This window comes from Leguminivora glycinivorella, chromosome Z, assembly GCF_023078275.1.
Source record: "Leguminivora glycinivorella isolate SPB_JAAS2020 chromosome Z, LegGlyc_1.1, whole genome shotgun sequence".
NCBI classification, from domain to species: domain Eukaryota; kingdom Metazoa; phylum Arthropoda; class Insecta; order Lepidoptera; family Tortricidae; genus Leguminivora; species Leguminivora glycinivorella.
This window is the reverse complement of record NC_062998.1, coordinates 34,529,245-34,551,104: the sequence shown is the minus strand read 5'-3', so window position 1 is coordinate 34,551,104 and position 21,860 is coordinate 34,529,245. Positions and strand designations below refer to the sequence as shown.

Here is a 21,860-nt window from a genome sequence, read left to right as displayed (position 1 = left end):
TTTGCCACCGAGTGAAACTCAAAAATTTTCACCACACCAACACTAACAAAATACTGACTATAAAACCATCAAACTAAATAAAATCCAGCAATCTATTCAATATTTATGATTCAAAATAATTATTTGTAGGTAAATTCTACCAGGCAGCTCAAGGCATCAAGTTAAAATTTATATGAAATTACTTTGCACTCTTGTGAATAAAATGCAATTTTGCTATCCGTTTTCGAATAGCAAAATTGATCTTTACCAGTTGGTGTGGTGAAAAATTTGATATACAAGGGGGCAAAGTTGTATTTTAACGCCGAGTGTGAAATTGAAAAACGTAGTGGTAGTTGAACCACGAGCGAAGCGAGTGGTTCGAGAATAGAAGAATCCTGAACTTGCGAGTTTTTTAACACACGAGAAGTAAAATACGCCCCTCAGCTTTCAATTTTAAAGCAGCTTTGAGTCGCCCCCACTAGTGGATAAAATGCTTTTTACCCGACAAAACACGTACTAGTGAGAGGAAAAATATTTGCGCCCAAGGTAGTGGTAGTGTAGCGGAGACGCAGCTTTCTCGCTTTGAGTCGCCCGCTTGCTTAGAAAATACATTACATATATCATTGGAGAATCCTAACATGTGTGTACCTACTATGACCTGTTTATAAAACATATTCATTAAAAAGTTAATTTAGGTTCAATTCAAGTCGAAAATCAAAAACAATTTGATCCGTGTTTACAAAATTCTGTCACGCCGTGTCTTGCGTGGGCGACGGTCGCGCGACCGTCGCGCGACCGTCGCCGTCGCGTCTCATACTTCCATATCGATAAGGTTTGATTTCGTAAGCGTTGCATCGCAGTCGCGCGACGATCGCGCGACCGTCGCTCACGCAAGCCACGGCGTCAGTTACGTGTAAGTATTTATATGTATTGTGATTCTTTATGCCATTCTTTTGAAGCAAAAGTAAAACCAATAATCAATTATTAAAATAGCCACTTAATCTAGATTCTGTACCTACTCATTTCGCCCTCGAAACGTAACGCACCTACTTTATTATTATTAAATGATGATTATTCATATTATTTATTTCGCTATCTATCGTATCTCATTTTATATTTTGTTTTCTACGGAGTTAGGTAATTGGTGGTGATAAAGTATTTCAAAGAATTTGGGTCCTTCGGTCGCCTGCGTGACCGACGTTTCGTAACCTATATCTTATAGGTAATGTTATAGGTAATAATTTCATTTTTCGTCGGTAAGGCTGTATACGAGGTAAATTCAAGACAAGATTTAAAAAAGCATCTGAGACTACCTCCAGACCGACTATTGTTCCGTAATCAGTGTGTTAGATTGATGGTATTGAGAACGCCGCAGATAGTTGCCCAGCTGGTGCGAAGGTGCCTAAATTACCTGAAAATCGCAGCACGATATCAGCAAGTCCATTATAAGATCGTTTACCCAAGGGTCGAGTGTTGTTCAATAATTCATAGTATCGTATAGGTTTCACATTCAAGCATGTAGTCATCCACACAGGTGGTGCGTTTTTGTTTTGTACTAAAATAATATGTATAATGCTGCTCTCACACTGGGCTGTTATAATAGTATTTTATGCAACTGGCGTTTAAGTGAGGTCAAAAAAGACGAGTGGCGTGAGTTGATTTCTATCAACTTACTGAAATGTCATTTGAATCGAAATGACAGACTCTGAATAAAAATGAATGATGACTTCCGGTTGGGACGCCATCTTAGCGGTTTCGTGTCGTGAATAATTTATTTATCTTTTACTCATTAATGTTGTTTAAAGTGTAATATTGATAGCTTATTATGCAGTAAACTAATGGTGTAGTGAGAAGCTGATGAAGAATTGTTCTCGAAACGCGTTTAGCCTCTTTTTTGTCGTAAACGGCCGGTAGTCCACGTGCTCTTGTAAAATCTAGCTATCAATTTACAAGTGCTAAGTCACCGTACAATGTCGTACTTACTGCACTAGTTTAAAAAATAAATGGACTGAAGCCATTTAATTTTAAAAACTGAACTGAAAATGAATGATAAATGTCATAATAAGTAAATCCTGCGTGATAAATTAATATCGTAAATTACTCACTAACGAAGATCCGTAAATCCGTAAAAATGTAACATGTGTTATATTATGTTTAAAGTAAGCGAAATATTGTTTTTAAGTACTTGATTTTTTTGAATATTATTACAGGAATTTATTTAAAATTTCATTAGGTTGCGCGAGTTTACGTTTTGTGGACGCTGTCATGTGTCAAAAAGAGGTTTTTACAGCTCTGGTACAATAGTATAAACGTATGAAGGTGTGTAAGTGTGTGTGTGATTGGAAGGGAGCATTTTTTTGTATGGGTTTGGCGTTCTTCTCCTAGTGAGTATATATTATATTCTTTGGTCTAGTAGCCTATTATTGTGCATACAAAAGTATTCGGACATAGATACAAACTTTTTATTTAAAAAAGTTTGAAATAAGTTTTAGTTTTGTTTAAATCAACGGTGACTAGTTTGAAGGACACAGAAAAGGTTATCCTTCCAATAACATTAAATGTGAATTGAAGTTCAATACCTATTAATTACATTACTTAATAATTACTGTTGGTTTAGCGGCGTTAGTTAGGATTATATATGACAACATTAGTTAGCTAAATACCAATTCGTCAATATGTTCAGCCAGTCATATAAATGCTGGTTTACCTATACGATATTTAAACTGAGTTTAATTTCATTACATTGTAATCTGAATAATGTTTATTTGGTCATAAGTAACGTTCTTTATTTATACCTAGACTTATATTGATCGGGATATAGACCGTGATTAACTTTTTGATTTTTGTCGAGCTCCCGATATTGCGACGCAGTTACATGCACCATGATATGATCACGGAAAACTGAAGAAGGCGGGTGGATGTCAAAGTTGCGTAGACCGCGATCTTCCCTCCTTCGCGCGCGTCGGCTGCGTTCACTTTCAGCGTTACCACTGGTCGCATTCACACTCGATGGTCTGTCCAAACACACTATACATAAGGTAACGGACCCAATCATGGACAGTTTAAGAAAAATTTTCGCCTGTTTTTGATATTTCACTGATAAATGTAAAAATTCTACCGCTAAGCGTGTTAAATCATGAATGTCCTATCCTTCTTTTACATTTCAAGCGTATTGCAGAATAGATACTCCTATTGGTTTCTTCATAGTTAACAAATTAAAACTAGGTGTTTTTTATCCAATTATGGACGGCAGTTCTCCAGTAATGGATCCCCCATTATGGACAGTGAAATATGTTTAAAATTTTACTTTTAAAGCCAACTGATACTCAATGAGTCTATTTTATATACCATAAATAAAATTAATTTGGGTTATTTTAACATAGGATTGTTTCTTGTAAATTTTGGTTTTGTAAATTGTTCCTTGTCCATTATAGGAGGAATGCAGTTTTTCGGTTCCAGTAATGGACACTCGCAAAATAACGCTTTTTCTTTATATCTTTGGAGCAACAAACTAGTATGTTTTATATCTTATCTCATGCTTAATGCAGTAAGTAAAACTCCTTCAAGTTTACACCGAGTATTATTTTTTTATTATTTTATACATGAACTCAACTTTCTTAGCAACATTGCTAAGAATTCGTCTTGATATTTTTTTCAGTAAACTGGTGAATTTTATCTTGTCGCCAAATCCTTCAGAAATAACCGAATTAATTGAAACTTCAAAATGAAACAGCTCTACAACTTTAGTTTATGGTACATTACCGTCAGTTTTTTTAAACTAATTTTAGATACTTATTTTTAAGGATTTGTGTTTTTTTGTCCATAATGGCATCACCGTCCATTATAGGGTATTTTACATTACTTACTCACAGTCACAGTGTCACTACGTTTGTTCAATTCTGACTTCACAAAACTCTTATTTATACCTGTCTATACAGGGTGGCTCATTCAAATCGGCATAGCTGGGCATTAACTCGTTAATCCGTTAATCGTTAATTAACGAAGTTAACATTTTGGTTAACGGATTAACTTTTAAGTTAACTTTAAAAAATGTTAACGGATTCGTTAACTTCCGTTAAATTTCTTCGAGTCCGTTAATCTATTTATTAACATTTCGCTTTTACCAATTGGCAGCTGGGATCAGTATGGGAAAGTCTGAAACTATATAAGACATACGAAGATCTGTTCCTAGGAACCATGTCACCGATTTTAATAAAAAGAAAAACTGCATTCATGCATTTGAAAAAAAAACCTGTTGATTACTGTAAAGGTGTTCACTTCGAACATCTACTAAAATTAATTAAATTATGTGAAAACAATGCATTTTAGTCATTTTAAACATCATGTTTCATAGAGACATTTACAGCTAAGACCTACACAATCGATATTTGAATAGAAAAAAATGTAGCTAAGTTTTTTTTTTTAAACAACCGGGTTCGATTCCCCAGCTGGGTACTTTTTTTTTCAAATGTATCAATGCAGTGTTTCTTTTTATTAAAATCAATGACATGGTTCCTAAGAACAGATCTTCGTATGTCTTATAGTTTCAGACTTTCCCAAAGTGACCGATTTGAATGAGCCACCCTGTATATATTTGAATACCTGCTTACACTCTCGTGCTGTATGTAGGGCCCGTCCGTGCGGCTGCCGCTCCGCAGCACGAGCGCCGCCGCCGCGCACAACACGCTGCGCGTGCAGCCGCAGAGCGGCGTGCTCGCGCTCGTGCACAGCCTGCCCGACCTCACCATCGACCCGTCCTCGCCGCCCGCGCGCCCCGCGCCGCCGTACGTCTGCTTTATTTATATTATCCCCTTTTTACTCATACCGTCCAAATTGTAGTTAAGCAATTTATCCCCGGACCTTGACGATACACGGTTTTCCAGAAGCCTTATTGCCTCATCGCGAAATAACCTGTTCTAAGACTTGGCCACGACATACCTACATAGTTAAGCAATCAATTAGAGTATTACAATGTTTGCAGACCAACCCCTCAAACGGCGTCCGAGAGACTATACCAATCTCATCAAGAGTTGCTACAACGAAATCGCCTGTCTGCCACGCACCATCATCAGTACCTGAGCCCCGACCACAGGGGCACCAGTTACCCGCCTCCCAGCCCGACTAGGTACGAAAACCGAGACTTGGTAATGGTATACCTAGACACGTTTAGGTATCATTTGAAAATGTATATTAAGCTATCAAATGTAGATGGTTGATGTTGTTAACTTATTGTGAGTTCTTTCAGAGCCGCATTGAGGCGCGGCATGGCGTTCTCCGACTCGTTCAAGTACCCGCCGCTGTCGAAGATGGGCCACGTGAACAGTCAGTCGCAGCAGCAGCAGGCCGAGCCGCAGCCGGGGCCCTCCACCTCCGCTGCCGCACGGGTATGTGTCCGCTCCACTGGTTGTGTGTACTCTGTGAACCACCTTGAGGAGAGTCATGGCGTTCTGCGAGTCGTTCAAGTGCCCGCCGCTGTCGAAGATGGGCCACGTGAACAGTCAGTCGCATCGCAACCGGGGCCCTCCACCTTCGCTGGTGCACGGGTATGTGTAGTTGTGTGCGCTCTACAGAAGGTTGTGGTTTGTGATCCAGCCAGAAACAATTTACCAACCACCCGTGTGGTTAAACTACTTACGAAGTGCGTAATACCAGCTCTAAAATTATGGTTTGTTGACCGACTAGAACTACTACATTTCAAATCATTTATTGGTATTTTTAAATTTTTTCTCATTACCCCAGGACATCTAGGCTCTAACTTACGAAACTATGAGAACGTTTTCAAATTGTCCGAACCGACAACACATGTAGCGCATCTTGTCTTAGAATTATCGAAAGTAAGCTCAATAACTTTTGTGTACCTACCTATTTAATTTTTTTATCAATTAGAATGTCTTACATAAATAAATACGTCTTATCTTATAACAGGTATAACGATTAATTATAAGACCCTATAACTGTCTAGAAGGGTTCCGTTAAGCCTTGTTGCATATGGAACCAAAAAAACAGCATAGTAAATAGTAACAATATTTTTCGTTTTTAGAGTGAACAAGGCGCAGTTAACCCAGTAATTGTTCCTAGTACAAGCACGGAGAAAGAGAAAAAATCAAAGCACCTGATTAGCAGCAGGTAAGAAATGCTATTAGTACGGGCGAACATCTTTATTGGCCAACGTTCTAAAAATATATTTTTCTCAAACATGCAATGAAATATTGTCTTTACGTTCCTTAAAATGGGCTGGGAAGTATTGCTTTTTGGGCGCAACAACTCGAGAGGACTGTAAAGGGATTTCATATTATTTTTTAGGCCTAGGCCTGCAAAGTAACTTTTTTTTATAAAATATTGTCCTTTAGAGCATTTTTTTTTATTTCATTGTATGTTTGAGAAAAGCACTATACATGCCTCGGCGTGAAAATTGATTCCCGGCCTCGTATCCCTATCCGGCCTCGCTCGCACGCTCGCTCGGCCGTATATACCCACTTGGCCGGAAATCCTCATTTTCCCGGCCTCTGATGTAATGTACTATTACCTACAATAATATGTTAAACAATTAACCCCGCTAAAATATCGGACAAGTCTTATTTGTAGAGCTATAAGAGAGTCACCGTGGTGTCACATATTCTTCCGGCCTTCGAAGAGTAACTTATTAATTCAGGCAAATACAGGAAACTGTCCCAAACTATATTTTGAAACGTGGGCTTATAAAGATATTTATGAACTTGAAACAGATTTTGTCGTGGGCATGGCATTTTTATCGAAGAGTTGTTAAAGCCCTGTAAAGTTTAGATAACTAATTATTTATTTCACTACGATGGCAAAATTGCTTACGGGTCACTTACCTGTAAGCTGATAGTCTAAGCCTAATATGGACTTCAGCAACTCCAAATATTATTTAGAATAGTGTCGTGTGTAAAGTGTATAAATACTATACTAGGTACATCACAGTTTGACTTCTGGCCCTTGTAGGTATTTAATGGTGATGTGAGTCTTCAAGAACCCAATACTTCCTGGATAAAATGTGATTTCGTTTAACCCTATCAGCCCACTTAATAGTTAGGGTGACAATCGTATAACAAAACACAACTCTCTCTGTCGCACTATTATGGAAGAATGAGAGACGCGTAAAGCGTTTCGTCATCGTATTGCAAGCGATTACCTCCTTGGCTAAAGCCGGCTACAATTATTGTTTAATTCATCCGCTATTATATGCGGCATGCGGCTGACTGAAACAAAGTATGCCACTTGCAATGGAAACCATACTGAACCTACCTAATTTACCGTATAGACGTGTGCGCCGCGCCGGCGCGCCGCCGCCGCCGGCGATTTTGGCCACGCCGCCGCCGCCGATTATTAATCGGCGTAAAATCGGCGTGACCTTGGTGGTTAATAAACTGCTCAAACTTAGTATTTGATTAAATTTTTGGACTTTTTATGCTTTTATTTGTTGCAATTTCCAATATATATATACTTTACTTTTATTAAAATATTATATATTCAGCACTAAGAAAGATTAGGAACCATAATGTGAAGTTATAATGGCATGCGAAAACCGGATATGCGGGGAGATCTGTGGTAGTGACAACGTTGACCTAGCATACGACTTGACACAATGGTTTTCAGCCTCTACGAGAAAACCACACGTGGAGAGCCAAGAACTTTCCCTGTTGGATCTTCTGTTATCATTTCATCTGGATGACTCCCATATTGTAATCCATTTAAGGTTGCATGGCTCCTTGAAATATTGTCCGTTCTAAAATGCCCACGTGCCCACCGCGTCGGGAAATTGCTTATAGGCGCTGTGTAAGCTTGAAATAAGACTGTAAATCGGCAGATTGAAATAGGAAGCGATTGTTTTTTGCGTCTTACTCTTAGAAGATCCTAATTTTGTTTTGCAGGAAATGAAGCTTTTCATTCCATTCTCTGTGGTTTCAAGTGCCAAACTTCATTTTGATGGTACGCCTCCTTTTCTTTCCCCCACTCATCACGGTTTGATGCCTGCTCCCGCCAGTCATTATAAAATGCGTCCAGGTCGTCCTGGTATCTCTTTTTTTCGTCTGCCTCTGCCCCGGCTAAGCTGCGGTAACCATTCAGTTGCTAATTTGGCCCACCAATCCAGGTGCATTCGGCAAACATGTCCTGCACGTATCGCACATGGAAAATTATTCAGTGATTCAAGAAGAAAAAACAGAACCACTGTCTGCGTCCAACTAGGGATTGCAAATCCGCTTATATGTTAGGAAATCCGGATTTTCGGATTATTTGTAGGAAAAAATCCGAACTCCGGATTAAATCCGGATTTTTAAGGTTTTTTAGGTACCACAAAAAATAAAGCAAAATTCAAGAGTTTAAGAAGTAAACAGTATTTTTAAACATTAGTAAACACACAACAGTACGTATATGCGTGTTTTGCTACGCAAATTTCAAACAAAAAATGAATTATTTCATTAAACTTATATTGACTGGTGTATAGATAGACCGTGACGTGGTTAGGTGGTATTATATACCTTGCTATTTTTTTGTGGAGCTTCTGAACAGTTCCTCGGTCCATATTTCAAGAAACTCCATTAGGTCGGCGGAAAAATATTGCACAAGAAATTGTAAATTACTAGAATTTTTCTGAATATTTAGTATTGATCAGGGATACGTAAAAATGTTGTAGAAGGTTCTCGAAGCTATCATCTCAAGGGTATATAAAGGTGCGCTGGTGAGGATTTGCTTAGTTTGTGAAAATGATTAGTGAACATCAACTTCGAACGATCATCTTTTACGAGTGGCGTCAGGGACACGACGTGAGTGTGGCTACCGCTAACATTACCGAAGCGTTCGGTGAAGGTGTTATATCGCGATGGAAGCCGCTGGTTTGCTCGTTTTGCATTGGGAGATATAACTCTTGAAGATAACGTGCGATCTGGGCGACCATCCACCTTCGACGATGAGGAATTACTCCGCTGTTTGAAGGCTAATCCAAAAATAAATACGCGTGATTTAGCAGAGACTCTTGGCTGTCATCATTCGACTGTTGAGGCTCATTTACACAAACTCGGCTATCGTAAAGTAATGGCACGATGGATTCCACATCAACTAACTGACAGTCATCGTCAAGTCAGAGTTAGTATTTGTGATTTGCTTCTTTTTCAGCCACATCGGAAAGAGTTTCTTGAAGATCTGGTAACCGGCGATGAGAGCTGGATTCTCTATGATAACAACACACGGCACGTCGTCTGGCTTCCTTACGACGCAGAGCCACCAACGCAGCCAAAGCCGAACCGTCACTCACGCATGCATCTCCTCTCCGTTTGGTGGGATGCGAAGGGCCCACTCTATTACGAGCTTCTCCCTGCGAGAAAGACGATTACGCGTTCAATTTATATTGAACAGCTTCAGAAACTGGCTGATAAAATATGAGAAAAACGACCTAGACGTGTAAATGTTCACTTACTCCATGATAATGCGCGACCTCATGTCGCTTTGGAGACTCGACAAAAAATCGTAGAGCTTGGATGGTACCCGGTTGCCCATCCACCGTACTCACCGGATCTCGCGCCATCCGACTATCACTTATTCCGATCACTAAACAGCCTCACACAGCCTCCGGAATTCTGGGCGCAGGCCATCAACAATCTACCAACTAGATGGGCAAGAGTAATAGAGTTATTTGGGGATTACATTACTGATTAATTGTTGCAAATAACAAAATTATGAATAAATTCATTAAGTCTTATATCTTGGTGCAAGACTTTTCCGCCAACCTAATACTTAAGTCTAGTGAAACTAAGCGTGAATCATAACTCTCATTATTTTCAATCAAACAAAACATGTTCCTCTTTTTTTACTGATTATAAGCTACGTACGTGGGCAGTTAATCATTCTTTTAACGAGATAAAGTTTTTTTTACATTCAGGATTATATACATCCAGTAAACAACGAAATCATAAAAATATTAGCGCGTCAAGTGTAGAGTCAATTTTACATTCCAACATAACCAGGAAAATATTGATTTAAGTGGTTAAGAGCGCGGAATTTAATTACGACTTTCACTCAGTTTTAAACTAAATCAGGACTTAATCGAGTAACACTAACACATCGTGTATATTTAGCCCGTCGTTTCCAACGTGACAATTTCTCGTATTTTGCCGTTATTTTACTATTGAGACGTCATTTTTGCACAATCTATCTATATTGCCGTAATTAACAATACGCATTGAATAATCGTACATTGTGTATTAAGATTGAGGGCGGAAAGTGAAGCCTTCAGCCGCCCGTGATATACACAACGTTTTTCATCACACTCGCGAAGTAATAACCAAATTTTAAACTTTGATGACAGCGTTGTTATGTGTTATGATTGTAATTCTACTTAATATAATTCATTAACACTAGGATTTTTGGTTCGTCTACTAATAATATAAGCATTTATTGCAAACCATGGTATACAAACTAAAGTGGTTCACATAAGTCTAGATACCAGGAATCACATTACACCCTGTATGTAGTGTATGTATGGACATTTTTCGAATACTATTTAAACTTAAATTTGCCTGCACTCTCATGACATCTGATGACGTGTAAACGGATGTTTTTTTTTTAATATTTTTTTTTTAATCTGTAAACATAAATTTATTAGGTTCAAACAAGAATACATGTACATGTGTTTTTTTTATTTATAGTTGCTTATACATTGGATTCCACGTACATAAACACTTGTCTTAGAATTAATTTTAAAGTGGAAAATGTCTGCCTTGGGTGAGACTTGAACTCACATTTTCCACTTTTAAATTTATTCTAAGCTTAGTGGCAATGATTGCAGACGTTTCTGCTAGTCAGAAGTTAAAAATAAACACTTGTGTCCTTTATTTCGGTTGAAATTGCGATGTTAAAGTAAAAATCCGAAAATCCGGATTTCGGTTTTAAAATCCGGATTTAGAAACGGATCGCAAAATCAGCGGATTATCCGGATTTTCGGACTCCGGATAATCCGGATTGCAATCCCTACGTCCAACTCAAATTGCCGAGAGCTATATGCCGGATGTTCGTTTCCAGCATAGTTCAGCATGTAAAGCTCTTTTTTCCTCGACAGTGATAACGATGGAATTCTTGTAATTGTGCTGAAGTTGTATGCTTCTGAGAGGTCATCAATATCGAAGACCTCTTTTTCAGCGTAGACCCAACCTCATAATAAAAAATGGGCTTTGGCTTTGATATACGTAGCTCCAGCCTACGATCGCGATTGGCACAAAGTTCTTGTTTCGAAGCTTCCATCAGGTCCATCATAAGAGGTTATTCGAATGGTTCAGCAGCTTTCTCGCAAATACAAGCATAAAGGTTGAAATTAAATGTTCGGTTCAGACAACATTCATGCTGGATTACTGGTAGTCCTTAGGGTTATAATATATAATAATATCGTTCAGTATCTTCTTACAGCGCCAATGGAAAACTTAATTGAGGGACCCAATTTACAAGTTTCCCATTATCATCACTAATGAAAGAGTTGCTTGTAGATTCATGAACATTTAAAGAAGGAATCCTTAAATGCAAGCCAACATTGATCAAAAAAGGTTTTGTGCTAGCAAAGGATAATTATTAGCGTATACGAAAAGTATCGAAAGTATTTTTTCCTATCCGTGTTCATTTCCATGTGTTATTTAACTCATAGTTTATATAAAAGTATACGCAGTACACATGTATTGATCAATATTTCAAGAATAATAACAAATAAATGATTTTTATATAAGAAACATAAAATCACGGTCACGCCGATTTCACGCCGAAAATACGCCGCCGCCGCCGATTTTTTGGCAAACGCCGCCGCCGATCGTTTTATAATCGGCGCACACGTCTATTACCGTATACTTAAAATTGTACATTAAGTATACCTAAATGTTCTCTATACATATAATTTTAGAATACTTCGTTTTAGTTTCTTTATTTAATGTCATAATCATAACTTATATGCTGTCAAAAAAGGTGTGATTGGGCCATAATTTGAGTTATTTCAACATTCTCCTTCTGTAGTTAAATATGTATTTTTGACGAATCGGTTACTCATTCATATGATGATTTTTTGAGTTTTTCTTAGTCTTTACTCATTCTAGACATACCTAACATGATTAATTAGTCTTGACCAAATAATGAATCGCCTTCAAGAAGTACCAAGGCCAGAATAGGACTGAATTAAAGTGGCTAAACTCTTCTATCAGTTCATTCTTCAGCTCAAGCGGTTGGCACTCCAAAATCGAGGGATGACACATAAGAGGCTGGAGGGTGATGACATTTACAAGGCAAGAATAATATAAGTAGATTATAAGTTAATGTACAGTATAGCTTTCTCCGCCTGCTGCGCCTCCTGCTCCTTTAGAAAAGCCCCGGCTCCGTGCTTTGTAAATGGCATAGGTATAGTGCGGTTACAATAGAGATGTAGACGCGAATTTATAGCATCTAGTTAAGCCGCTGACTCTTAATTGCCTTAGCAATAAAAGTTTTAGTAGATTAGTATCTTACGTACTTCAATACAGATACTTGAGTAATCAAAGAAAGCACGATGCACGTTTAGAAGCATCTTACAAGGAAAGGTGCCCAACAAAGGTCCAGCTATGATTTTATTGATTTTTATAAGTTATACAATATATTGTACAATGGCCTAAAAAACCAGAAACATATTTTTTTTTAGCCTGTTGGGAGAACTTGTCCATCTAAATACTGAAAATTAACCATCTCTTATTTCTATAGAGAAATTTGTTCAGTCATATATGATGATTAATTAATCACTGGTTTTACATGTTGCAGAACATGAGCAAAATTTGTTATTTCACCTCAAACTCATATTTAATATACAAAAGACATGTCCAAATTGTCAAAATTTCGTACTTTTCATCGTTCCACGAATTAAAATGTAGATAATAATAATAATTCAGCCTATATACGTCCCATTGCTGGGCACAGGGGCTCCTCTCAATCATGAGAGGTATTGAGATATTATAGTTCCCACGCTGGCCCCGTGTGGGCTGGGGACTTCCCATAAGACCTTTGTATTTCTTAACAGAAAGTACCTGAGTATACAGATTTCCTCTTATGTTTTCCTTCAGCAAAAACGAATTGTGAATATCAAATGACATTTCATACATAGGTAATACATAGATTAATACCATGAGTGGAACGATGAAAAGTACGTGACAAGTTTGACATGCCTTTTTTAAATAAAATATGAGTTTGAGGAGAAATAACAAAACACGGGTCCATATTTTTTTCTTGTTTCGAAACCAGTGCTTAATCATCAATATATACTTACTTGAAAAAAGTAGGTAAAGAGTTTGGTCACTTTCATTATTTTGAAAGTTAATTCTCACAACAGTTTGAGTGTGGGCTGGGCAGCTAAAAAAAAGGGTAGGTACTTGTCTGTTACTATAGAGCTTTAGACTAGTACCTCCTCTATAAAAAATCAATTAAATCAGAGTCGAACAGTTGGATACCTGTCCTTGTTAGCCGAATCCAACTGAGTAATCGAATGTAATGTTCTAATGTTTTATAAAAAATAATAATACAAGTTCGTATTACAGGAACAAAGGAGGCAGCAAAAGCGAGAGTGCTAGCGGCCGCCGAAAGGACAAGCAGGCGGAATGACGCCGAGCCAAGTCGAAAGACTGAAGCGGGAAGAAGAAGCGCAAGTCGCGTACTAAATGGCTTTACAAATGGTGCTGTCTTTGTTAATGTGATAGCCCGAAGGGCAGAGTGAGAACTTAAATTTAGATAGTTTTACATTTGTAACAGCCAACGAAAACACTTGTATTTTTGTGACAGTGGTGAAACTCAATACAGACTTTGACCCCGCGTCTCCGATGCCAAGTCTTACAGGAGTCGTAAACAACGATAAATAAAGGACGAGCCTTTGGTATAACTGGTAACCGTGCCATAACCACGCCGTCGCGTGACGCGTGACCCCTTCGAAGATACTCTGGACAGGTAGCGCTGGAACCGAGCTGGAACTATCACATATGTGTAGTATGGCGGTTAGACACTTAACTTACTACTGATGTACTCTCACGAGACACACTCTACACACTAATTACCAAGTAATTTACTGAATATTTTCCAGTATCTAGATCTACCAACTCATTATTCGAGTTTCATTGTAGTTAAACTGACCTGCGTACCTACTCAAATTCATTAATAAATAGCCGCTTTTACCGTTTCCTAAGTAATTAATTTCTCTAAGAGTAAGTTACCTGCGTACTACAAATCACTATCTTTCACTTTGTATTCCGAAAAGTTATTTAATTTTAAGCTAGAATTTTATATAGTTCTTATAAATGTTTCCATTTATGATAGTCGTTTAAAATATTAGATTAAGGAAAATGTTTCGTGCCTGTTGATCCTTAGAGTGATTGATAATACATATATTTATCTAATTATACGTATGTGTATCTTATACATGACTGTGCGTTCATCAGACTTCCTGTCTAGTGAAAAATATTTGAGTGAAAATTATCTAAATGTTATGGTAACTTATCTCACAAAATGTCACATAAACATAATAAATTAAATACCTATGATATGACTTGAATCAAAACTGTAGAGAATGTAAGGCAGCGTTCCCACTTATGCGTCGCGTGTCTCGGGGCGCGCAACGGGCGTCCGCGCCACGCCGCTTCAGTGTAATTCAAAAAACGTCTCCTCAGTACATTTTGTATAGGAAAGACGTAAGACGCGCCCCAGGTGGCGTGGCGGCGGCGGGGCGCGCGCCGCGCCGCTTGGCGGCGCGCCTTACGTCCTTCCTATACAAAATGTACTGAGGAGACGCTTTTTGAATTACACTCAGGTGGCGTGGCGCGGACGCCCTTTGCGCGCCCCGAGACACGCGACGGATAAGTGGGAACGCTGCCTAACTGTACTTATTGTGAATTGATTCCTTACACATTACCGATAATTTTTTTCGATTGACGGTTTGTTTGATTAGTGACAATGAGCTAGGTAGCTATACGACATAAGCACAGGTATTTATTTGGTTTTCGTATGTGATAGTATTAAAGTACATCCGTTTATTACGACTCCAATTTTAACGACCAGCCGCTTTTTACGACATTTTACACAGAATCCGTCCGTCAAGTCCGGTTGCAAACTTGCAACGACGAGCGACAACGTTTTTAGTTTTACTAGTAAATTGAAGAAACAAGGCTACTTTCACCCGAGCACGGCCCCCAGTCTTGCCTACAACAAGTAGCAAGATTACATTGTGGCCACGTAACTTTTTGGAGTATTGCATTTAAAATTTTAACAATTTGTTCGCCTCGGGTCTAATCTTATAAGCTAAATAGAACCCAATTTGTATTTTTCGATTGCGTATAAACTAGCTTTACTTACAAATGATGAGCAAGCACGCATACTAAAAAGGACTTTTCTAACTAAACAAGTCACAATCAAATAAGGTAATAATACTATGATGATAATAATACCCTGTAAATAAACCTATTGATTGAAAGGTTAATAACCGGTTAACCGGTTTTGAAGGAAAAGTCTCGGTTACTTTTTTACCTCATAGTTGTAGCTACGCATATTTACACTTAGTAATCAATGAAAGTTTTAAAGTATACGTTATACAAAACCTAGAATTTAACTTTATCTTTATTAGTAGATAAGTACCTATTTTAAATCAAACTGTGTGTCTTACTGAATAGGTTCGGTTGGTAAATAAATTCAATCAAAAATTTCTAGAATATCATAGTTTTAGAAAGTTATAGGAGTAGAAACCATAATTTTTGAAAAGAAATGTATATTTATGAACAATCTATTTTATACTATATAAGACCATATTTTAATGATATTAAGCTAGCAAAATTCGTACCTACAACCTTCGATACATTCCCTAAAAAAAACAAAGTTGTACCTAATAAATCATGATTTCACCGCAGCGCTCGGATTGTTATAAAATTAAATAATCCTTAGTGCGTTTTCACACCATCCGATCCGACATCGGATGTCGGAAGGACTTCAAAGGTAAAAATCAAAGATGACGTCTTAAATGTATGGGATATCGGTCCTACATCCGATATCGGATCGGATAATGTGAAAACGCATAGTCTATAATAAAAATGTGTAATTTATTAACGTGAGCCTATAATAAGTTTTCAATCTGTTCAATAAGATCCATGTTACAAGCAAGTGTGTAGAAAAATAATATTTGAATTAGATGTCGCAAGTACCGTGCAAGTTGATTGTTATTCTATCGTGGGAGTATGTTATTTATATAAATTAATTTGTTATAATAAGCTCGTACAGTATAACACGATGTCTAGTTTTAAGCATGACTTTAATTTATATTACCTGACAAATGCTAATTACATTATAATTTATTTCTAAGATATACCTTTATTTAATATAAAATGTAAAACGGCAAAATGCACTTATCATTTCAATAAATACTTTGAATAATACGTACTTACGTACCTATTTGTCACTTTTCACATTAACGATTGTTTGTGAACAAAGATATTGGACTAAGAGCTCAGAGCCGCCAGACCTTCCTCATTTTCTCAAGGATGAAACTTTGGGATAATGTACAGTTTGTATCGACATTTAATGTCTGCAACTGCATATTACCTATTTCGGCCCGTCGGCTATTTTTGTCTGATTTTAAAGAAAGTTAGCATGTTTTAAAAAAAAACCTTAGAGAAAAAATGGCCGACCGGCCGAACTAGGTAATATGCCCCCTAATAATACGAGTATAATACAAATAAATACATTCTTCTCTTCTCCTTACGCAAAGACCTAAGTAATTTAATTCGTGTAGCATCCCTCTATTAATTTCTAGTCCACCACTCAAGAATCTACTTATACTTACCTCAATAATATTTTCTCTATCAAATAGAAAATAAAACAAAACGGCAGTGTAGGTACCAAAATTTATTATTTCAATAGTTTCACCTATTTTTAGTTTCTTTTTAATAATGTTTGAGAATTTCTGGAAAACTAAAAAATACTATAAGTTTAATTCACTAGAAATGTTACATTACGTTACGATTTACTCAGTCTGTGATACCTGATCATCATTAATCATTTTTATGTCCTTTTCAATGCAAGAATGTCAATAGAGTTAATGTCGGGACGTCGATAAAAATGACACATCACTAGTACAAAAACATAACCTAAAAACAGTTTGAAGAAACTTCAGAACAGAATTTAACATGGTAGTAGTTATTATATAAACTATGAAAAGATCGTATTTTATGCTTTGTTTAGATCCTACAAATAATAGTATCAATAACTGACCGAAATTCACTAATGAAACACAGCAGGTTCTTGGGAGTTTTCTTTTCTCCATGTACGTGAATTACAGTCCTTAATCACACAAGCCATAATCACACAAGGAACTTGAACACATCACAAATAAGAATTTAGCAGGATCATCAACTATCTATCAGGAATAAACACAATTAAATTAAAAATCGGCCAGACGACCGCCGAGATATTTGATCTAATATAATACGATTATGTACAATTGTCAAAGGTAGACACCTGGGGAGACATCTGGGGCCTGCTCCATTTCAGCTTCTTGGCCTTCTTTTTGGTGGAGTCTTGGGAGTAAAGGAACCGCGAGCATCGCACCTTGAACTTCGTGTTTCCGGTCTTCTTCTTCGGAAATCTAAGAAATATATAAAGTTGAATTTGTAAAATAGCTAAATAACAAGAGAATCATAACAAAGAACAATAATCATTGATGGCGTTTTTAAGGTATGAATATTGATAGGTTATTATTGCAAGGTCGATAAAACACATCACATCACTATGCTAAAAAACATAACCTTTCCGAGTTTGAGAAATTTTCCAAAAAATATGCAAAAATCTATACAGAATTGAATAAGATTTGAATTGTATAAACTACTAATATGTACATTTATATTTCTGCCAGGTCGTATCAATAAATATTATCAAAAACTCAAGAAACTTACCGATGAAATGATATAACCTCTTGCGTGTTTTCTTTTCTTCCTGAATGTGATTTGCAACACTTGATCACACAAGCCATAGTCAGAAATGAAACTTGGAACTATCACAAATATACACTGGGGTATTTTTTCCACGATCTATCAGAAATCCTCACAAAATAAATAAATATCGTCAAGACGACCATTGAAGTCGCGCTAAAAACTCGAACCAATATAATACGACTATGTACAGTTGTCAAAGATGGAGACCGAGTGTGAAATGACAAACGTGGCTTCCATGCTTTAGTTATACTTCCGTGGTAATATGTAAACATTAAACGTCAATACGAACTGTACATTATCCCAAAGTTATGAAACTGAGAAAATAAGGTCTGGTGGCGCGAGCTCTTAGTCCATATCGAAAACCAAAATTAAAACCAATAATGTTACCAATTTGTAAGATTCTATTAAAAAGGTAAAAAGATAGGCGAGAGACTTTTATACTACCTATAAGTATAATTGTATAAAGAGAGATTTGGGTATATTTAAAAAATATGGGTATATTTATTCAATTAATAAGTTATTTTCATTCGATTTATTCTTACAAATTCTTATTCAAACATTTAGTTGTCTTACTCAGAATATCTGTGTCCGTCAGGATGGCGTGAGAGATGTCTGAATAGTCACAACATTTGCACCAAATAACTGTACCTAAACTGTACTGTACGTATAGCGAAGAAAACTGTACCTGTATAAACGTACTCTAAAGTTATCATATCAAGCCTAAAGCGTCAAGCATAAAGTTCGTTTATCCTTTTCTATCACACCAATACGTCGAAAAGGGACAAACGAACTTTATCGGCTTGATAACTTTAGAGCACGTTTATGAATAAGGGGGTAAATAGATAATTACATAGACACGCCGTTCTGACGTCAGCTTGGCGCGCATAGCCGTGTATCACCCCAACGTGTTTTTTTTTTCACGAAATTACACGTCAAAACTTTCACATAGACCCCAGCCCCAACGTGTGGGAGATATATTCTGGAACATATATCAATAAACTGTACCTCACTAAACTGCCAATAATATTTAAATCACACGTGATATCGGTCAAATCAACATTTTTTTTACTGGTCTCGTTTACTTAAATAAATTACCTGTATGTTTGCCGATCAATTTGCAACAGGCGCTTGTTTTTCTCGTAATACATATAATATTATTACAATATAATCATCATCACTAGGCCTTGTGAGGTACAGTTTAGGTACAGTTTATTGGTATATGTTCCAAAACATAGTTCCCACACGTTGGGGCGATATACGGCTATGCGCGCCAAGCTGACGTCAGAACGGCATGTCTATGTAACTATCTATTTAATGCTTGATTGTTTGAGGTACAGTTTTCTTCGCTATAGGTACAGTTCAGTACAGTTTAGGTACAGTTATTTGGTGCAAATTTTGTGACTATTCAGACATCTCTCACGCCATCCTGACGGACACGAATATCTCTCACGTTAATAAATGCCACACCTTACTTACTAGCTGTTTTGTGTCTAGATACTGGGCTAGGTCGATTCAGAATTTAAAGGAGTGTTGACCAATACGAAAGATACCATTTCAACTTTTAAGACCATAAAAGTACATAAGTAGGTAGTGGAATTACCATAGATATGAAATAGTATTTTTATTTTATATATCTTTACAATTATTACAAAAATGTTGGCAAGCCACTACGATAACGACACACACTTCATGTTTCCTTAATGTTATTATTATTACCTACAGTTAATTTCCTCAACATTGCTCAGCTTGAAAACAAATAGTCATTCTGTACATACTGCATGAACTGAAGGTAAATCACATGTCTAACTGTTGTAGTCTTTCTCCGATTATTTTGGATTTTAAGGTAGGCAATCTTGAGGAAGGTTTACTTAGTCTACTTATAATATCTAAATGTTAAATGTGTAGACGTTCAATGTTCAATGCAGATGATTCATGGTTGCTTGTGTTAAAAATTACAATCAATATTATTCAGATGGAACAACTAACTGATTTCGTGTTTTATTCACCTTTACAATATCAACACTTCCCTAGAGTGCAGAAATTTAGCTCTCATAAAGTTCATCTTAGACCAAATTACTAACCCTTCCAATTACCATGCTATCTCTGATTTCATTAAAAGTTCAACTCCACCCCCGTCGACAAACTCTATTCGCTATCCCGACAGCACGAACTCATGCTCTATCACACTCTCCGCTACACCATGCATTAACTCTTCTAAATTAAATACTGGCCAGTGACAGCAATCTTGACATGTTTTACAGCACGGAATCGCAATTCCTTTCGATTAGCAGCCGATACGTGGAAGCTAATACGACTCCAAGTTCAAAAGGCTTTGCATGTTTTGGAAAAAAATATGAGATTTATTAGGCTCGAAAGGAAGAATTAGTCGTGCAGGTGTTATTCAAGTCGTCGCTGCTATGATGGTCGTTCGTATCTCGGGAGTGATACGCGGTGGCCGCGGCAGGGGTATTACATGACGTGCGGTTCTGTATGTCTTGGCCGGTGTGGTGAGGGTTGCTTTGATAATGTTTCTTCTCCACGTCCTTGAAGGTCTCAACATTAGTAGGCTGCCGGTTATCAGGGCTTCCGTGTTCTGGGTTCATCTGAGTATGTTCAGGTTGTTTAGTCGGAGATGGTAAGTATTCGCAGCCATTTATAAATATTTTATCCTCTCTTACTATGGGGCGCAGACCACGTTTGCGCGCTTCCCTGATGGTATTCCTGATTTCTAGTCTTTTTTTCAGTTCTGCGGAGTCCAGAAAATCGGAGATAGCCAGACCTGTGTTCTTAAAAATGTGTTTGTTGTGTAAAATGTAGTTCTTCATACGTTTACTTATCAGTTCTATCTCGATAGGCCTTCGGTACCCACGGTTTCCTATTCTTTTTATGTCCTCAATAAAGGCATTTATTTATATCTGTGCCCAGGAATTCACGAAACACATTGGTTACACGTTGTATAAGTACTTGCCAGTTTTCTTCAGGGTATTCATCCAAACCGTATAGTACTATTGTTTTGTTCACGTAACTTGCATTAGTAGGTAGTTTTCTGTCCTGTCTCTTCGATCTTGCTTTTAAGTGCATTTAACTCGTTTCGTAATTTAAAATGCTGGTTTTCTAATTCTTTTATAAGTTCACTATTTGCATTTAAGCTTTCTTGCAGTCGTCCTTGTTCCTGGGTTAACGTAGTCGAGTTATGAGATATGTCATGTTTAAGATCGTTTATTTTCAAGTTAAACTCGGCAATGAGGGTCTCCTTAATGTTATTCGTTATAGATTCTATTAGAGTTTCTTTCATTACTTCAAATTCTTTTTTAATCAGGTGGCTAAATCTGTCAAAACTTATGTTATCTGCGCTGGTCGCCTCTGCTTCCCGAGAAGTTTTAGCCTGGCGAGGTGCTGAGGGCGTGGAAAAAGGGGTGGTAATGTCTATGTGTGTGTCTTCCAGCATATTCAAAATTTCCGTATCATCACTGGTTTTATTTGCGTCTTTTATACCTCTGTCCATTAGTCTTAGACCCGCCGGGGATGCGGGGGTCTCGTCGTCCCGCCGACGCGAGCGTCGTGTGACCTGTGTACAGTAAGGGCATTTCCACTGTGCTCTTAACCTGGACTGTTTTTCTCGCTTAACGCATGAATAGTGATAGCACGACATGCATGTTGTGCAAAACAGACCATCTATTCTTTCTACATATAAATCACATCTTGGACAACTATACATTTTGACTGTTTTATTACGTATTCTGTTTGTCAACAAAATATTATTAAAATTGTGAGACGAAAAGTTCAACTAAACTTGGCGCGGCAATTCTTGGAAATCACTCACTGTCACTAAGCAGCTCGCAACAGTCGCTTCTGCGTATACTGAAGGGCGTAAGTGCGGCCGGTTTTGAATACACTTACGCGTTT

At 37.4% G+C, this 21,860-nt stretch overlaps 1 protein-coding gene across 4 annotated transcripts in view; it reads left to right on the top strand.

Annotated features, from left to right (window-relative positions):
- LOC125240676 (bromodomain-containing protein 4A-like) overlaps positions 1–14,595 on the top strand; it is a 34,966-nt gene extending 20,371 nt beyond the window's left edge. The window contains exons 8-13 of one of the 4 annotated variants that reach the window (XM_048148682.1): positions 4,609–4,763; positions 4,961–5,104; positions 5,225–5,363; positions 6,020–6,105; positions 12,174–12,254; positions 13,530–14,595. In XM_048148682.1, coding sequence (XP_048004639.1) covers positions 4,609–4,763; positions 4,961–5,104; positions 5,225–5,363; positions 6,020–6,105; positions 12,174–12,219 — 570 coding nt within the window. In that variant the 3' untranslated portion in view covers positions 12,220–12,254; positions 13,530–14,595. Of the gene's footprint in view, positions 1–4,608; positions 4,764–4,960; positions 5,105–5,224; positions 5,364–6,019; positions 6,106–9,114; positions 9,849–12,173; positions 12,255–13,529 lie in introns of those variants that run through there. The other 3 variants (XM_048148684.1, XM_048148681.1, XM_048148683.1) reach the window with 3 other exon arrangements.
- The last annotated feature ends 7,265 nt before the right edge of the window (positions 14,596–21,860 follow it).